General features: G+C 40.6%; 1 protein-coding gene across 2 annotated transcripts in view; it reads right to left on the bottom strand.

The window, feature by feature from the left end:
• LOC126458266 (uncharacterized) overlaps positions 1-19709 on the bottom strand; it is a 275178-nt gene that overhangs the window by 189489 nt on the left and 65980 nt on the right. For both annotated transcript variants that reach the window (XM_050095191.1, XM_050095192.1), the window contains one exon: positions 7319-7441. In XM_050095191.1, the coding sequence (XP_049951148.1) occupies positions 7319-7441 (123 nt within the window). The remainder of the gene's footprint in view (positions 1-7318; positions 7442-19709) is intronic.

Raw genomic sequence — 19709 nt, 5'->3', positions numbered from 1 at the left:
CGTTTCACACAGCCAAGCCAACTGTGGCCATCAAATCTGTAGTGACAAGCAGTCCCTCTCCAGATATACCAAGGGTCTCACTGAGGCCTTCACAGGCCAGAATCACCCTCCCAACCTTGTACAGAAACAGATCTCCCATTCCTTGTCTCTCCAGTCACCTACCACCTCCCGCTGATGACCTCGTGTTGAGCGCCCATAAGCCCCCAACCTACCACCTCCAAGAGTCCCACTGTCCAGCCACAAAGGAGCATTCCACTTGAGACTCAGTACCCTGGACTGGAGCAACTGAATGACATTCTCCACCAGGGTTTCAATTACCTCTTGTCATGTCCTGAAATGAGAAAGAGCCTATCCAATATCCTTCTCACCCCACCCACAGTGGTATTCTGCCACCCACCAAACCTACACAATAACCTTGTCCATCCATACTGTATCCCTGCTCCTAACCCCTTGTTCATATCACTGCAATAGGCCTAGATGCAAGACCTGTCCCATACATCTGGCCACAGGCATCACCTACTCCATCAAAGGCAGAGTTACCTGTGGAAGTATTCATGTGATCTACAAACTAAGCTGCAACCAATGTGCTGCTTTCTACATGGGCATGACAGCCAACAAACTGTCTATCTGCATGAATGGCCACCAACAAACTGTGGCCAAGAGACAGGGGAATCACACAGTTGATGAATATGGTGCTCAACAAAAAGTGCTTCATTTCAATGACTGCTTCACAGCCTGTGCCATCTGGATCCCTTCTACAAACACCACCTTTTCTGAATTGTGCAGGTAGGAACTATCACTGTAAAACACTCTACATTCCCATAACCCCTGGCCTTAACCTTCGCTAGTCCCTGTCCTTCACCCACCTACCCCCTCCGTGGCCAGAGACACTGAACATGTTTGTGTGACTTATGCTTTTGTCAATAAGTGCGTGTTTTCTACTTTAGAAGAAAGCCTTTTGGCTGAATACTCAGCTTTACATCAGTCTTTTTGTTGTGCCTGTCAGCAACTCAACATGCATGATGAGTAGCAATCTATTCTTTTCATAATATTGTCATTATTCCATCCTGGATTTTTCAGTGTTTAATGTTTTCTAAAATGATTTCTAGAGTGGCATAAAGACATAGTATATGGCGCCTTTTTTTTCACAGGTATTATTATCTCAGACTAACATCTACAGTTGCTTTATGATTGTCAACATTGCCTTCTAAACTTATCACTTCAATCATTTTTAGTGGAGTAGACAGACAGACAGACTGATAGATCACAAAGAGAAACACAATGTCATATGCACAGCTGGTGGTCGCATTCCCCCACGTAGATTCACTAGGAATAAATATTTCCTGTTTCCAAAATTTATAAGAGGCATATTCCAAAACTAAGGTTCAGTGACCAATATTTAACTGATGATAGGCCTGAATAAAGTTTCACACATGCAGCACAGTCTACTGACTCATTAGCAAACTACTGCAGTGCTGATTTGATTAAATAGTTGCTTGCCAGTTGGTAGGAGTAGATCACAATGGCCGAGACAATTGTAAAACCCACCACTTGTGAAGTGTGTGAAGGGATTAGAACATTGCTGGCAAAAGGATCTTCAAATGCTGAAATCCATCATGAGTTATGCCTAGTATTATTGTTGTTGTTGTTGTGGTCCTCAATCCAAGGACAGATTTGATGCAGCTCTCCATGCTACTCTATCCTGTGCAAGCCTTTTCATCTCCGAGTAACTACTGAAACCTACATCCTTCAGAATCTGCTTACTGCATTCATCTCTTGGTCTCTCTCTATGATTTTTATCCCCCACACTTTCCTTCACTACTAAATTGGCGATCCCTTGATGTCTCAGAACATCTCCTACCAACCAATCCCTTCTTCTAGTCAGGTTATGGCACAAATTTCTTTTCTCTCCCCAATTCTATTCAATACCGCCCCATTAGTTATGTTATAAAAGCATCTTATGTTCAGTATTCTGTAGCACCACATTTCAAAAGTTTATATTCTCTTCTTGTATAAACTGTTTATCATCCTTGGTTCATATCAATACATGGCTACACTCCATACAAACACTTTCAGAAAAGACTTTCTAACACTTAAATCTCTATTCAATGTTAACAAATTTCTCTTCTCCAGAAATGCTTTTCTTGCCACTAGCAATCTACATTTTATATCATCTTTACTTTGACCATCACCAGATATTTTGCTGCCCAAAAAGCAAAATTCATGAACTACTTTAAGTGTCTTGCTTCCTATTTTAATTCCCTCAGCATCACCTGGTTGAATTCGACTACATCCCATTACCCTCATTTTGCTTTTGTTGACGTTCATCTTATATCCCCCTTTCAAGGCACTGTCCATTCAGATCATCTTCTCTTCCAAGTCCTTTACTGTCTCTGACAGAATTATAGCACCATCGGCAAATGCCGAAGTTTTTATTTCTTCTCCCTGGATTTTAATTCTGTCTCTAAATTTTTCTTTTGTTTCGTTTACTGCTTGCTCCATATACAGATTGAATAACATTAAGGATATGCTCCAGCCCTGTCTTTCTCAACCACTGCTCCCCTTCATGCCTTTGACTCTTTACAATTGTGATCTGGTTCCTATACAAATTGTAAATAGCCTTTCACTCCCTGTACTTTATCCCAGCCACCTTTAGAATTTGAAAGAGAGTAGTCCAGCTGACATTCTCAAATGCTTCCTCTAAGTCAGCAAATGCTATAAGCATAGGTTTTACTCTCCTTGACCTGTCTTCTATGAGAAGTCATAGGATCAATACTGCCTCGCATGTTCCTCACTTCCTTGGACCCCTAACTGGTCTTCCCCGAGGTCAGCTTCTGTCAGTTTTTCCACTCGTATGTAAAGAATTTGTGTTAGTATTTTGCAGTTGTGACTTATTACCGTATTTACTCGAATCTAAACCGCACTTTTTTTCCAGTTTTTGTAATCCAAAAAACCGCCTGCGGCTTAGAATCGAGTGCAAAGTAAGCGGAAGTTCTAAAAAATGTTGGTAGGTGTCGCCACAACTAACTTCTGCCGTCAAATATATGTCGCGCTAGACAGGTATGCTTTGCAGGCACAAAGATAAATACTGGCGCCAAAACCTCTGCGTCAGTAACTAAATTAAAAGGTAGAAGAATGTAAACATTATGCAATGTATTCTTTCGTGTTTGCTGCTATTTCATTTAAATCCTGTCTGCCGAATAAACTACGAAACTAGAACAGCAAACGCGGAAGAATATACATATCATGTCATGTTTATATTTGTATTATTCTTATGCTGAATAGTGATACAGTCAGAAACTAAGCACGACAACTGACTAGATTTTTAAATCTAAGATGACCCTAATTTCTGTGCAGAATGTAATGTACTAAAGAAGTCGTCTGCAAAGATTTTCAAACAGAGAAAAATTTTCGCTAAACTCTCGTTCAGAACATCTTCTATCATACGCAGTCTGTTATTTGGTTCTTGTTGATCATTATCAAAGAAAGCAGCAGTTTAAGTAACAACAAATAGCAGACTCTCGCCATTGTTTCGCTTATGAGACAATTCCTCTCTTTTTTTCCCTTTTTTTTTTAATTGTAAGCCGCGGTAGCGCACAAAAAAGCAAGCCTTGCCGCGAGCGGCGACAGGTCGTAAACACGCATTATCAGAATGTAACAAACAATGCATGACACAGTACAATAATGCATTTTCAGCTTACAGTGACATAAACACCTATAACAAAGAGAACGGCACTTATCAGATCAAAGCAAAATAAGCAATCGATTCAAACCAGACGAAGCACGCGAAAAAGGAAGGGTACTCGTATAAATACAGACGGAGCGCCTGACATAGCAATGGCTACCTGGTAAAGCTTAACTGTTAAGCTTACGACTCGAACCAAACTACTGTAGCTGTATCTTCATCCATTCGACCTCAATTGTGTTTCACGTTACAATGGACCAACTGTTTTTCGATTTGGAGGGGCGGTCTAAAACTTTTCTCTCACCTTGAATTTCGAGTCTCAAATTTCGGGAGCGGCTTAGATTCGGGAAAAATTGTTTTCCTTGGTTTCGAGTCTCATTTTTCGGGTGCGGCTTAGATTCGAGAAAATACGGTAAACTGATAGTTCGGTAATTTTCAGACCTGTCAACACTTGCTTTCTTTGGGATTGGAATTATTATATTCTTCTTGAAGTCTGAGGGTATTTCACTTGTCTCAAACATCTTGCCTACCAGATGGTAAAGTTTTGTCAGGGTTGGCTCTCCCAAGGCTACCAGTAGTTCTAAAGGAATGATGTCTACTCCCGGGGCCTTGTTTTGACTTAGCTCTTTCAGCACTCTGTTAATTTCTTCATACAGTATAATATCTCCCATCTCATCTTCATCTATATCCTCTTCTATTTCTATTATACTGGCTTCAAGTACATCTTCCTTGTATAGACTCTCCACATACTCCTTCCATCTTTATGCTTCTTTGCTTAGCACTGGTTTTCCATCTGAGCTCGTGATAACATACAGGTGGTTCTTTTTTCTCCAAATGCCCCTTTAATTTTCCTGTTGGTGGCATGTATCATACCCCTAGTGAAATATAATTCTAAATTATAACATTTGTTCTCTAGCCATTCCTGCTTAGTCATTTTGCGTTTCCTGTCAGTTTCATTTTTGAGACTTTTGTATTCCTTTATGCCTGTTTCATTTACTGCATTTTTATATTGTCCCCTTTTATCAATTAATTCAGTATCTCATTTTACACAACAGTTTCTACTAGACCTCGTCTTTTTACTTACTTGATCCTCTGCTGCCTTCACTATTCCATCTCTCAAAGCCACCCATTCTTCTTCCACTGTATTTATTTCCCCTGTATTTGTCAGTTGTTCCCTAATGCTCTCTCTCTACAACCTACGATTCTTTCGGTTTATCCAGGTAATATCTGTTTAAATTCCTAGCTTTTTGCAGTTCTTTCAGTTTTAATCTACAGTTCATAACCAACAGATTGTGTTTAAAGTCCACATCTGCCTCTGAAAATGTATTATGAGTTAAAATCATGTTCCAAGATCTCTGTCTAACCATCATACAATCAATCTGAAACCTTTTGGTGTCTCCACATCTCTTCCACATATGCAACCTTCTTTTACGATTCCTAAACCAGGTGTTAGCGAAGATTAAATTATTCTCTGTGAAAAATTCTACTGGCAGCTCTCTCTTTCATTCCTTTCCTCCAGTCCATATTTACCCACTATTTTTCCTTCTCTTTCTTTTCCTACACCTAGTGTACAGATCTGAAATAATAAGTGACAAACAAGTTCATAAATGGAGTCAAGAATTTCAAAATAGCTACATAAATGTTCACAGTAGACAGTGGAGTGACAGGCCCATTATTCAGGTCACTGACACTGTTGATCAAGTGAACCAGAAACTCTGAAGTGATCGCCGACTGACAATTAGTTGTCTGGCTAACAAAATCCAAAATGTTGCTCGAACCTCGGTTTATGTAAATGCCACTGAGGAGCTCGGATATCACAAACTGTGAGTGAGGTGGGTTCCAAAAATGCTCACTGATAAGAATAAAGAGCAAAGAATGTGTACTCCATGGCAGTTTCTGGGTTGTTACAGAAAAGATGGAGCTGATTTGTTTTCCCGCACTGCTACGGGTGACAAGACAAGGATATTGTAACCAATGCAGAATCAAAACAAGTCAATGCAGTGGTGCCATCCCAGTTCACCCACATCAAAGAAGCTTATGCAATCTGTGTTCTTGAACTGAAAAATTGTGGCTACCATCATTTGGGACATAAAGGGCATCCTTTTGTTTGATTTCAGGCACCACGGGTCTTGTGAAATGCTAAACAAACTGAGACATGCAATCAAAAATTGATGCCATGGGAAACTGTCATCTGGAATAATCCTCCTTCACAACAATTCATGCCATCATATTGCTGCCAAAATCATGGAGAAGATTCAAGATTTTCATTAGGAACTTCTTGAGCATCCTCCATACAGTTCCAACCTTGCACCAAGCAATTATATCCTCTTCTTGAATTTGAAAAAGTGGCAGGGTGGACAAAGACTTTAAAACAATGATTAACTCAAGATTGTCATTACCAAATGGTTCAGTTAACAGGTGGCAGACTTCTATGCAGAGGAGTTAAAGAAGCAGGTGCAACATTACAGAAAGTGTGTAGATGTGACCAGCAATAATGTCTAAAAGTAAAGTAGATATGTAGTAAAATATTACAATCAATAACAACCTTTTCTCATAAGCTTAATTTTTTTATGGCCAAACAGAACTTGGTTATGGAATGCACCTTGTATAATGGACAACCATATACACATTTCTGCACCAAGCTGGGTATCTACAAATATGAAGTAATTTTTCTACTGAAGGAGATAACCTGCCTGAAAATCTGTGCACATGTATAATCACTTAATAAAAACTGTGGCTCTACCATTTCCTTGAACTTCAAAAACTGTGCACCTGTGTTGCTCTCACATGTTACAGAAAATTCCTGTCACTATAATTTTTCTGTTACAAAATAGATAGCTAACTCAGATTTGGTAATGCATTACTCTTGAAAAATGTTTAGTTGCTTTAAAGTCTTATGCAGTATGCTGCAAGTGGCTACATTTAAACATTTGAAGATAGAAAGGTGGAAGCGCTGTCCATGAGGCAAACAGTGTGCGAGCTACAGATCATCACATAGTGGAACCAAATCTAGACTTTCTTATATCTTTTACTCAGCACATTTTCAAAATTTAAAGACAAAAAATCCAACTTACAAAGTGACATTTTTTGTACTACCTCATTTACCTATCGTTCAGTGGCAATGTAATTTGAGTACCACATTTTCCAAGGAGGTTTTGATAAAATAATATGAACATGCAAACAATGGTATAGAGCACCCTCAGCCTTATAAAACTATAAGAATCTTCCTATGCGTCAACGGATATAAATCCTGAGCAGCAGCTGTGCTGGCAATTTTACTATATTCAATTTAGCCTGTGTAAACATTAACAATACATAAGCGAGTAGTCATACTTTATTGTCATGCATATTTAGCTTCCAACAACTGTTTTCCCTTTAAGGTGTACCTCAATTTGTTCCAGATCCCTGAATGTTCTACTAAATGATGGAATCTACAGAATAAGATAGAGGAATGAATGAATGGATGAAATTTTACATTGTCCCTTTCAAATAAATTTCTTGAGAGAAGTTCTCCAAAGGAGACTGGGAACTTATTAATTCAAACTGTCATTATAATATGTTGTGAAATCACTCTGCACAACATGTGGCTACTCACCAAGCAATCAGTAACAATTAGAGCACTTTTTACATTACCTGATAACATATTAGGTTCTGCTCATCTGCTGAAGCTGCAGGAGAAACCAAACACATCCAATTACATGAATCTTCTTCAGCTGTGTTTAAATAATATGAGTCATCTTCTGTTTGCCCAAATATCTGCAATAAATACGACACATCAGGTTATGTTCCAGTAGTAATTGCTATCTGGAACAAAAACATTCATGTTCAAAGTTTGTTCTGAGATTGAAAGTATACACTTTACGTACAGAAAGTTACTAGTGAAAACTACATGGCATAAGTGCATGACAGGACCACTGAATAAACTATGACAGCTGGCACTCAAAGACGTCACTTTCGATGTATTTTTAGATATCACCATGCTACGACAGGTACAAGTATAACAACAAACAAATCAAAGATGGGAGCATAGTAATAGAAATTTCTCAGGAAAGGGCAAATTTCGTTATGACGATTTCTTAGGTATTGCAGAGAAGTTACAATAAAACATTCCGAAACCCATATAGCACCCACAATGAGTTACACCACAAGCACAATGATGATGTTTTCCACAACAAAGCATTAAGTTGGGAAGGCGATACATCAATTAAAAAAATAAGTCAGCAGGTATGGATTAGGTTCCAGTCTCTGTTCTGAAGCCATGTGTGAGCAGTGTACAAACCACCCCTAACAAACTTAATAAATGAGTCCTGTACTTTACGTGTTTTCCAGGGATCTAGGAGTTGTGCCTTTAGGAAAAAAGGATAACATAGCTAATATAAGAAAAAAACTACAGGCCAGTTTTACTACTGTCAGCATTCTCAAAAGTAACTGAATCAGTTGAGAAAGATAGGTTAATAAGTTACATGAATAAGAACAAACTTGTTATCTAATCTCAATTTGGTTTCTAAAGTGAGAGAAGTACAGTATCAGCCATAACAGATATCCTAAAAGTAGCACTTGAAATACTTGATAAGGATGACTATGTTACAAGCATATTCTTAAACATCCCGAAGATTTTTGAAACTGTTGACCATAAAATACTAGTACACAAACTGGAAGCATTATGTGCAGAGGAACAGCAAATGAGTGGTTCAACTCTTACCCAGACAATAGGGTGAAAAAAGTATAAATACTTCACATGTCTGTTGAAGACAAATATTTAGTAAAACTGTCAGATATGGAGCATATAAACAGAGGTGTGCCTCAGGGTGATGTATAGGGTCTAATTCTGTTCTTAATATATATCAATGACTAACCAGACAGTAAAAGACACTGAATAAAAGCTCTTTGCTGATGACAGCAACACTCCTCATACAGAAGGCAAATGTAGAACTAATATGGGAAAAGTATTGTTACATATATAAAACAGCACAGAAGTTCAATGATATTGAAACAAGTAGATTTTATAGTATAAAAGTATTTGCTTGTGAATTAATAATGAAAAATAGTTCATTTTTAATTGTAACTGTAAATAAATCCCCACTGGGAAATTTTAAATTGTTTATGAGGCATAAGGATTCCTTATTATGCTATCTGTCTGACAGCAGCAAGTAGTTACTCTGCGGTGGTTTCAGTGCAGATTTTCTAAAGGATTCAGATAGCGAAAATGATCTGGCAAAGTTATTTGGAGCCACAATTTCATCTAAGTAAATTTCCAATGTTATGGATAAAGACAGTACAACTTTGATAATGTTTTAACAATAATAGAAATTCCTGGGTGGAAAAGCACCTAAAATAAGGGAAAGGCAACCACCTACCTACAGAGGACTGGTGCACGGCACATAGAAATACATAATAAGAAACAAAACATTAGCTTTTGAGCTCTTGCTCTTTATCTAGTAGTCAAGTGGTTGTCTTTCCCTAATTTTATGTTTTTTTCTGATCATGTTTTCTTTGATGAAGTCCAAAGGAAGAAAATACTTGTATAACCAGCACCAAACACTGTCTCTGACCATGGTTAGTTCGACTGTATAAGATAGTTCCTTACAGTATAGATATTCCTCCTTGAGAATCATTTAGAATAATTAATGATTACTCCAGGACAAATGTTTCTAAGCATAGGGACGGTAATAACAACCTCCTGTAGTAGTCACACAATACAAAAACTACTCAAAATTATTAAGAAAAATTATTAAAATAATCAAAGAACCTGCACATCCACTTATCCTTCGTAAATTAAGGAAATATTATTTTCTCTCAAAAATAATAGCTCACCTGCATTTCCAACACAGTATTAATAAGTGCTTCCTTTTCTGAACAATGCACTGCATCACTAACTCAGGGCATTTTTCCAGAGAGATTGAAATATACCATTGACAAACCCTCTATAAGAAAGGTGATAGGATTAACAACCTGTTACACTACTGATGTCATTTTCCAAAATTTTTTGAAAGTTGTATTCTAAAATTGAAAAGGAATATTCTTGAACAGTATCCCACCTAAGTAAAAATAATACAGTACTCCCAGTAAATCACAGTTTGGATTTTAAAAGAGTTGCTCAACTAAGTGTGCCATTTCCACATTTATTCATACAGTTTTACAAACATTAAATAGCAAAGTAGAACCTCTTGGTATTTTCTGTGACCTATCTAGGGAATATGACAGTATAGATCACAATATTCAACTAGATAAACTAAGGTTTTATGGAACTTATTGCATAGCTAACCAATAGTCAATGTTATACCTACCTAAAGGATAAAAAAAATTGTGCTTAATAATTAAACAAATGCAAGTAGAGGAGAGTCTTCTGACTGGGGAGAAATCACTTTTGGGATTCCGTAAGGCTCAATCTTGAGCCCAACACTGTTTCTCATATATGTAAACAACCTTCTGTCAAATATACAACACTCAGAATTAATTCTTTCTGTGGATGACTCTAGTACTGTAATCAATCCAAGCAAACACAAAGCAACAGAATAAATGCTAAATAATGTTCTTAAGAGTATTATTGCGAGGTTTTCTGAAAATGGTCTCATTTACAGTTTCAAAAAAAACACAACTTCATTAGTTCTGTACATCTATAGATGCTATGCTGTGGTAAGTGTAATGTATCATGATGAAATACACGGTCTAGTCACATTAATGAGGCCACCACCTACGTTCAGTGTTAACATGTAACAGCCAATCACAGACAACAGGTGGCAGCACTAGCAGTGGAAGATATATAAAGTGAGTCGGGAGGGGGGTAAGGGAATGTTTTTGAGGAATTCCGTAGGTGTTCTCGCCATTCTGGATGGTACAACGGATCAACACAAGTATGCACCCATTCTTGGGGACCACGACCACCCCTAATGCAGTTTGTTTTCCCTTGGCATGATGGTATCTATCAGCAGGACAATGCAATGTGTCACACAGCTCGCAGTGTGTATCACGGTTTGATGGTCACCAGGATGAGTTTACCTTGCTGCCTAGCTACCAAACTCCTCAGATTTAAACCCAATCCAGTACCTGTGGGCTAACCATGATCAAACTGTCCGTGCCATGGGTCCTCATCCAAAAAACCTAACACAGCTGGCCACAACATGGTGTTGGCATGGCTCCACGTCCCTGTCAATACCTTCCAGTGCCTTCCTGCACATCTCACAGTGGCCCGCACTGCAAAAGCTGGTTTTTCAAGCTTCCGGCATATGGTCACATTAATGTGACAGGACAATGTAATAACTAGGGCAGAAAATTCAAAAATTTCAGGTGTCCATATTTATGAGAATTTCAACTGGAAAAAATGTATTTTGAAACTCCTGAACCAACCTACAAGGAGCAGTCAAATGAAAACCAAACACCCACCACAACAGGAACACGGAATTAAAAAGTAATCACCATACGTATTAAAACATTTATCTTACTAGATGAGGCATTTAATTCCAGTTTTGTAGCATATCTCATCAATCACCATTCAGCATACATTGCTGTGTATGGGCCTCATCGACAGGCACCTGATTCAAGCACCCAAGCTGAATACTGTTCACTGGCAACAAAGGTTGAAATTTACATGTCAATACTGCAACTGGACATCCACTTCTCAGCTGAATAACATTTTATGTTCAATAAGACTGAAAGCAAATACCCTGCAACAATCATCAGAAGGATTCAGGCCACAGGAGGGAGGATTAAGGTCTGGGGAATGTTTTCAAGGCATTCCATAGGTGTTCTCGTCATTCCGGAAGGCACAATGGGTCAACACAAGTATACATCTATTCTTGGGGACCATAATCACCCCTAATGCAGTTTGTTTTTTCTCAGCATGACAGTATCTATCAGCAGGATGATGCACTGTGTCACACAGCTCGCAGTGTATGTCACCAGATGAGTTTACCTTACTGCCTAACTACCAGACTCCTCAGAATTAAACCCAATCGAGTATCTGTGGGATAACCATGATAGGGCTGTTTGTGCAATGGATCCTCATCCCAAAAACCTAACACAGCAGGCCATAACACTGGAGTTGGCATAGCTCCATATCCTTGTCAGTACCATCCGGAATGTTCCTGCACATCTTGCAGTGTTCTGCACTGCAAAAGCTGATTTTTCAGTAACTACGGTAGAAAATTCAAGTATTTTAGATGTCCATATTCATGAGACTTTCAAGACGAAAAAATGCATTTTGAAACTCTTGAACCAATCTATGAGGAGCAGTCAAATAAAAACCGAATACCCACCACAACAGGATCATGTAATTTGGTCAGCTGCATACAGATCCACAATCGCACACACTCTTGCACTTCCTCGTATGCCTGAAACTGACATTCACATATGTCTTGCTTCAGGTTGACAAAAATGTGAAAATCACACAAAGATCTGGGCTGTATGGATGATATTGCAGTATTTCCCAACCAAATCACTGAAGCCTAGCCTTCGCCCAATTGGCAGTATAGGGGCAGATGTTATCGTACATTGGGATGATTCCATCTGACAGCATCCCAATGGCACCTAGGGGCAAACGGCAAAAACAACAGTGGAAAAAATCCACAACTCCCCCACCAAAGAAATCTAGTTCTGTTCACCCAAGTTCCAATAAGGTCATGATGACCTTCTTCTTTGACTGCTGGGGCCCTCTGCTCATTGTGGAACCAAACTCAATACACAGCCCTATGAAGACACTTCGCAGAAACTGTGACTGCTTTAGCGATTTGGTTGGGAAACATTGCAACAAGCCTCTATATAGCATGGACCTTCACAATGTGATTTTTTATATCTTTAGCAATCTGAAGAAAGACAAGCATGAACATCAGTTTCATTCAGATGCTGAGGTGCAATACTGGGTGCAGTTGTGGATCCGTCAGCGGCCAACTGCAATCTATTAAACAGATAATGGTTGTCTCATCTCCCAGTGAAATAAATGTCTTAAACAGATGTGATGGTTACTTTTGACTGGAACTATTCCATAGTCCCACTGTGGTGGGTGTTTGGTTTTCATATGACTGCCCCTTATAGCACATTCACATTTGCACTCAGAATCACCGCAAACCTTTGGGAGGGACAAATCAGTAAGCTGACGTATATTGTATGTTTTCATTCAACAGCATCATATGGAATAATATTTTGGGTGCCTCTCTGGGGGACACCACCTTGACAAAGCACTCTCCATGTGGGAGGAGAGGCTTGCGTATCCGTGTGAAACTGAGGGCTATTTTGAAGGTAGAGGAGCTACTGCCAGAAAGGCCTTAGCTGACAGATCAGACTAAGAGTGTCCCACAACATCCTGTCTTCCTTATCCACTCCCAATCCTTAGCCAATTCCCTTTCCCAACCCAAGCTGTGATGCGATCCGCACTGAGGGGTGCATGGCACATGGGAAGATGTGTTGCAAATGGAGCCTCAAGGATACCGGGCGACCTCCCTGAGTAAGTAGCCTTACACCACGCAGGATATTCGTGGTGTGGACCGTGTAGATCCCCAAATCTCGTAAATCTCATGGGACCAAGATGGACATGACAAAAGAAAATAAATTAAAACAAACTGAGGGGCAAACTGAGACCTCAGACACCCAAACATCGGGGTCAGGACTGATGGAATGCACTCCCACTACTGAATCAGGGTATACACCTGGGCCAGAAGTGGGAACTGTTACTGAGAAGTTGGACCAGATCAAGATTAAAGCTTTCTCTGGGGCCCAGAGGAAGAAACTCCTGAGGGAACAGAGACAAAAGGAAGGGAAAGAATGGTTTCTCAAACACAAGTGCGGGGAATTAAAAGGGCTTGGGCCCAAGACCCCCAAGAAAAAACTGTCTCAGGTTGAAGGGGATACGCAGACCCATCAACGTTGAAGACAGGGAGCAAGAGGATAAGGGAAGAATCTAAGACTCCCTCCTCCCTGGATAAACGAGCTCAGAAAAAGCTGAGGCAAGAAATAGGGAAACTGACCTATAGTACTGCAGTCTCGGATTTTAAGATGGCAGTTATCCAGGAAGGCTATCCACTGGTAGCCATCACCTCACAGCAGGAGGAACTTGTACAAATGGCCCTCTTTGGAAAGACTGGGGGGGGGACTCTGGTCCAGGACCCAACTTAGGAGGGTCTATCTAGATCATGATGCCCTCATTTTTCTCTGTGAGGGGGTGCACACAGGGGAATGGCTTAAGGACAAGGTGCCCATGATATCCCCTTTGCTGGTCAAGACGGCAGCGGAGCTTCTTAAGACCACAAAGGTATCAATATGGGTACCAAAATCCTTAAGGATGTCTCTCCAAAGACTCTGTTCGAGAAAATAGGGGTCCAGGACCCAAAAGCCTCAATAGAGGACTGGAGAGTAATCAACCAGAAGGTTGTACCAGGATGAAGCCTGGTGGTGGAGGTCAGAGAGAAGACCCTGAAGGCGATGAGAGAGCAGGACCTGAAATTGTTTTAAGGATTCTTGCAGGTCACTGTCAGAGTTATCAAAGACCTAAAAGGCAATGATGGCAGCAAGACGGAGACTGGAGATGATGCAGATTAATCTGTAGCACAGTAAAGGGGCCACTGCTGCCCTGAGCTGCTGCCTGGGGAGACAAGAAGTGGATGTGGCCCTGATACAAGAACCCTACTTATATCAAGGGGGCGTATCGGGCCTCGGTGGCACTGGAGGTAAGCTGATTTATGCTAGAAATCTAAGAAACTCCAGAACATGCATCTATGTATGAAATGAAATTTCTTTCATGCCAAGCATGAATTTCTATTCCAGGGACCTAGTGACCATCAGGATGCAGCAATGTGAGGAAGGTATCATGAGGGGACGACATCTCTCCTCCTCCATGGGAGGTGAGGAGACCGATAGAAGCTTCCCATTGGCAAGGTGACCAACTGTTGGTTGGATGTGACACCAATGCCCACAACCTAGTGTGGGGCAGCAAGGGCACCAAAAGTAGAGGTGAGTACCTTCTTGGATTTCTCTTGGCTAATAACTTGAAGGTCCTGAATAGGGGCAATGAACCTACATTCAGGAATAACAGAAGGGAAGAAGTAATTGACATAACCTTTGGTTTCATGATGATGGACAGCTATGTCAAACAATGGCACATGGGATTAGAGCCATCGTCAATGGACCGCATGTATATTAAATTCAAGGTTGAAATGGGAATCAGACAGACCATTACCTATAGGAATCCCACGAAAACAGACTGGGAGAAACATAGGAGGGACTTTGACCTTTGCTTTTCGGAAATTAAAATCTCGATAAGGAATCCAGTACAGTTTGAGGAAGTAGCATAGTGCCATAGTGACCTCATATGAGAACAATTGCACAATCACTAAGAAGTGCATAAATAGGAGTGTGCCTTGCTGGAAGCGCAAAGAAAACAGGTACAAAGACTGTTTAACCTTGCAAGACGTAAAGGACTATGGGCAAAATATCGTGAGGCCCTTGTCAACTACAACCTTGCAATTAGACAAGCAAAGGAGGCATCCTGGAAGCCATTCTGTGAGGAAGTGGAGAGCACAGCTGCTCAAGCCAGACTTCACACAATCCTCACTAGAGTACCAACCAATCCAGGAGGTAGGTTGTGGAAGGAGGATGGGGAATATACAAAGACAGCACATGAGATACTGGAACTGCTCCTCAAAACTCACTTTCATCAATATGCTCTGGCAGACAACACAGACCAGAATGTGATCCCGGAGAGACAATGGTTCTCAGACAGTCGAAGAGAAGACTAGGAATTGGCCAACGAGTATGTGGACTTCAATAAAATCCAATGGGCAGTGGGAACATTCAAACCATTCAAGTCACCTGGCCCAGATGGAATCTTTCCAGCTCTCCTGCAACAGGCAGGAGAGAATCTCATAAGAATCCTATGCAGGTTATTCAGGGTTAGCCTAGCAGTAGGGATCATTCCTAATGCTTGGAGGGCAGTGAAGGTTGTCTTCATTACAAAGGCATGGAAAACCGATCATACCGAGGCAAAGGATTTAAGACCAATCATTCTGTCCTCCTTCATTCTTAAAACATTAGAAAAACTGGTTAATGTATATGTTCAGGAGATGAGGCTAATTAGGGCCCCTCTACATTCAAACCAACATGCATATCAACCAGGTAAATCATGTGAGACAGCTCTCCATCAACTCGTTGTGAGGGTGGAGAAAGCACTTCACTTTCAAGAAATAGCCCTCTGCTTCTTCCTGGACATCGGGGGGGGGGGGGGGGGGGGGGGGGGGGGGCCTTCAGTAACACGACCTTCGATTCCATGGTAAGGGGAGCAGACCTAGGGAACACTACACGTAAGTGGACATGCTTAGTGGAAGGAAGGCAGAGGCTACCATGATGAATGAAAAGATGGTCATTAACACCACTAGAGGTTGCCCACAAGGAGTTGTGTCCCCTTTATTGTGGAATCTAGTGGTGAACAAACTCATTGAGGAACTAAATTCCAGACAATGCCTTTGCCAAGGATATGCAGACGACCTTGTCATAGTAATACTTGACAAATTTACTGACACAGTTAGAAATATGGCACAAGGTGCATTGGACATTGTGCAAGACTGGTGCATTAAACAGGATCTAAGTGTTAATCCTAAGAAGACTGTTGTGGTGCCATTCACTAAGAGGCATATCCAACATTCAAGTTGACATCTAAAGCTCTTCAGTGAAACTCTATCTGTGAAGGGGACAGTGAAATATCTAAGGGTAACCTTAGATAAGAAACTAACACGGACCTCTCACATTAAGAGCACATGCTCCAAGGCGAAAGGTACTCTAGAGAGTACCAGAAGGGCTTGTGGTAAAAACTGGGGCCTAAGCCCCAGAGGTATGCACTGGATATACACCACGGTGGTTAGACCTAGGACTTCCTACAGGGCTGTAGTGTGGTGGAATAAGATAGAGCAGCGGGTTGCAGCTAAGGAGCTTCCTAAGGTGCAGAGAATGGCCTGCTTAGCCATAACACGGGGAATTAGCAGCACACCAACTGCTGGGATGGAAGCCATGCTGGACATGCCCCACTACACCTTTGGGTAAAGATGGAGGCAGCAGCTGGTGCACACAGATTTAAAACTGGTAAAAACTGGATCTCATTGGGATATCCAGAATCACACACTAAGATAGTGAGTGAGGTAAATATATGAATGACTGGAGAAATGCTAGGAGACCATATAATAACTCCCAATTGCTTCAAGAAGCCTTATAATATAACAATTGGAAACAGGGAGCAGTGGGAAAAAACAGTACGACACCATACAGAGGACATTGTTTGGTTAACCGATGGATTGAAATCAGACCAAGGCACTGGGGGAAGGGTGTACGGGGTTCAGCCAAGACTGGAGGGCATAATCTCTCTAGGAAAACTGGCCTCGGTATTCCAAGCTGAAATTACTGCAATCAGGGGATGTGTGGAGGAGAATACGCATAGGTGCTACAAGGACCATGGCATCTACATCTATTCAGACAGCCAGGCAACCCTGAAATCATTGGCAGCTCCTGCAATGAGATCGAAGATTGTTGCAGAATGCCACAGAGCTCTGGTGGAGCTAGGAGGAAGCAATAAGGTAAACCTAGTGTGGGTCCATGGCCACTCAGAGATCTATGGCAATGAACAAGCCAACAGATTGGCCAGGATGGCTTAGGAAACAGCATGTAGAATATTGGACCAAGGTCTATAAACAGAAACGTGGTAAGTTAATTATGCCTAAGACGTGTTTTAAGAGAAGCTCTGTAATCCTGGGATTGAACAGGAAAGAGATTAAACTCATGACTGGACTGCTGACCAGCCATAGGAATTTCAAATACACCTACACACAATAGGTGTAATGGAAGAAGACCCTAAATGTAGGATCCGTGATGAGGGTGAAGAAACTGCATCACATCTAATCTCTGAATGCAAGGCATTGGAGAGCAAGTGATACAGAATTTTCAGGACAACTAGACCTGAAGAAAAAGTGTCTAACAAAAACCTGGTCAAGGGACTCCTTACACTATTTAAGGGCATTGATTGGCTTTACTAGATGTACAGCAAGCAATACCACACAATAAACTTGGTTTCGGTGCGGGCAGTCGCGGGTTAGACCAAAACTGTATTAGCTTCTCAGTCAAAATCAAATCAAATCAATGTTTTGGATAACTCATCTTTAAGCGCGAAAGTCTTCGTTGTTCAAAAACTTGATGTAAGGATAATGTGCAGTGCTCACCCATAATCATCTTGTAGACATCTGTTTACAGAGTTGGATATTTTGACCACTGCTTCACAGTATATTTATTTCGCCATGAAGTTTCTTGTAAATAATTCAATGCAGTTCAAAGACATACCAAATTACAATACCCAAAGCAAAAATGAGATTCATTACATCACATTAAGGTTGTCTTTAACACAGAAAGGAGTGCACAACATTGCTACCAAAATTTTTGGTGGTCTAGCCAATGACACAAAATGTCTGAGAGACAGCAAAGTTCAATTTGAAAACAAACTTTAAAAGTTTCTCTTTGACAACTCCTTGTATTCCACAGAATTTATATTTCTGTAATGTGTAAAGGGTGGTGGGTGGAGGTACACTCTCACATGTACATTAAAAAACTTTTAAATGGTCAGGATGTAGCCATAGTTGCATGTTGTTGTTGTTGTTGTGGTCTTCAGTCCTGAGACTGGTTTGATGCAGCTCTCCATGCTACTCTATCCTGTGCAAGCTGCTTCATCTCCCAGTACCTACTGCAACCTACATCCTTCTGAATCTGCTTAGTGTATTGATCTCTTGGTCTCCCTCTATGATTTATACCCTCCACGCTGCCCTCCAATACTAAACTGGTGATCCCTTGATGCCTCAAAACATGTCCTACCAACCGGTCCCTTCTTCTAGTCAAGTTGTGCCACAAACTTCTCTTCTCCCCAATCCTATTCAATACTTCCTCATTAGTTACGTGATCTACCCACCTTATCTTCAGCATTCTTCTGTAGCACCACATTTCGAAAGCTTCTATTCTCTTCTTGTCCAAACTGGTTATCGTCCATGTTTCACTTCCATACATGGCTACACTCCATACAAATACTTTCAGAAACGACTTCCTGACACTTAAATCTATACTCGATGTTAACAAATTTCTCTTCTTCAGAAACGATTTCCTTGCCATTGCCAGTCTACATTTTATATCCTCTCTACTTCGACCATCATCAGTTATTTTACTCCCTAAATAGCAAAACTCCTTTACTACTTTAAGTGACTCATTTCCTAATCTAATCCCCTCAGCATCACCCGATTTAATTTCACTACATTCCATTATCCTCGTTTTGCTTTTGCTGATGTTCATCTTATATCCTCCTTTCAAGACACTGTCCATTCCGTTCAACTGCTCTTCCAAGTCCTTTGCTGTCTCTCACAGAATTACAATGTCATCGGCGAACCTCAAAGTTTTTACTTCTTCTCCATGAATTTTAATACCTACTCCGAATTTTTCTTTTGTTTCCTTTACTGCTTGCTCAATATACAGATTGAATAACATCGGGGAGAGGCTACAACCCTGTCTCACTCCTTTCCCAACCACTGCTTCCCTTTCATGCCCCTCGACTCTTATAACTGCCATCTGGTTTCTGTACAAATTGTAAATAGCCTTTCGCTCCCTGTATTTTACCCCTGCCACCTTCAGAATTTGAAAGAGAGTATTCCAGTTAACGTTGTCAAAAGCTTTCTCTAAGTCTACAAATGCTAGAAATGTAGATTTGCCTTTTCTTAATCTTTCTTCTAAGATAAGTCGTAAGGTTAGTATTGCCTCACGTGTTCCAACATTTCTATGGAATCCAAACTGATCTTCCCCGAGGTCCGCTTCTACCAGTTTTTCCATTCGTCTGTAAAGAATTCGCGTTAGTATTTTGCAGCTGTGACTTATTAAACTGATAGTTCGGTAATTTTCACATCTGTCAACACCTGCTTTCTTTGGGATTGGAATTATTATATTCTTCTTGAAGTCTGTGGGTATTTCGCCTGTCTCATACATCTTGCTCACCAGATGGTAGAGTTTTGTCATGACTGGCTCT

The sequence above is a fragment of the Schistocerca serialis genome, chromosome 2 (genome assembly GCF_023864345.2).
Source record: "Schistocerca serialis cubense isolate TAMUIC-IGC-003099 chromosome 2, iqSchSeri2.2, whole genome shotgun sequence".
NCBI classification, from domain to species: domain Eukaryota; kingdom Metazoa; phylum Arthropoda; class Insecta; order Orthoptera; family Acrididae; genus Schistocerca; species Schistocerca serialis.
The sequence above is the reverse complement of the archived record's forward strand: the minus strand, read 5'-3'. Positions and strand labels throughout refer to the sequence as shown.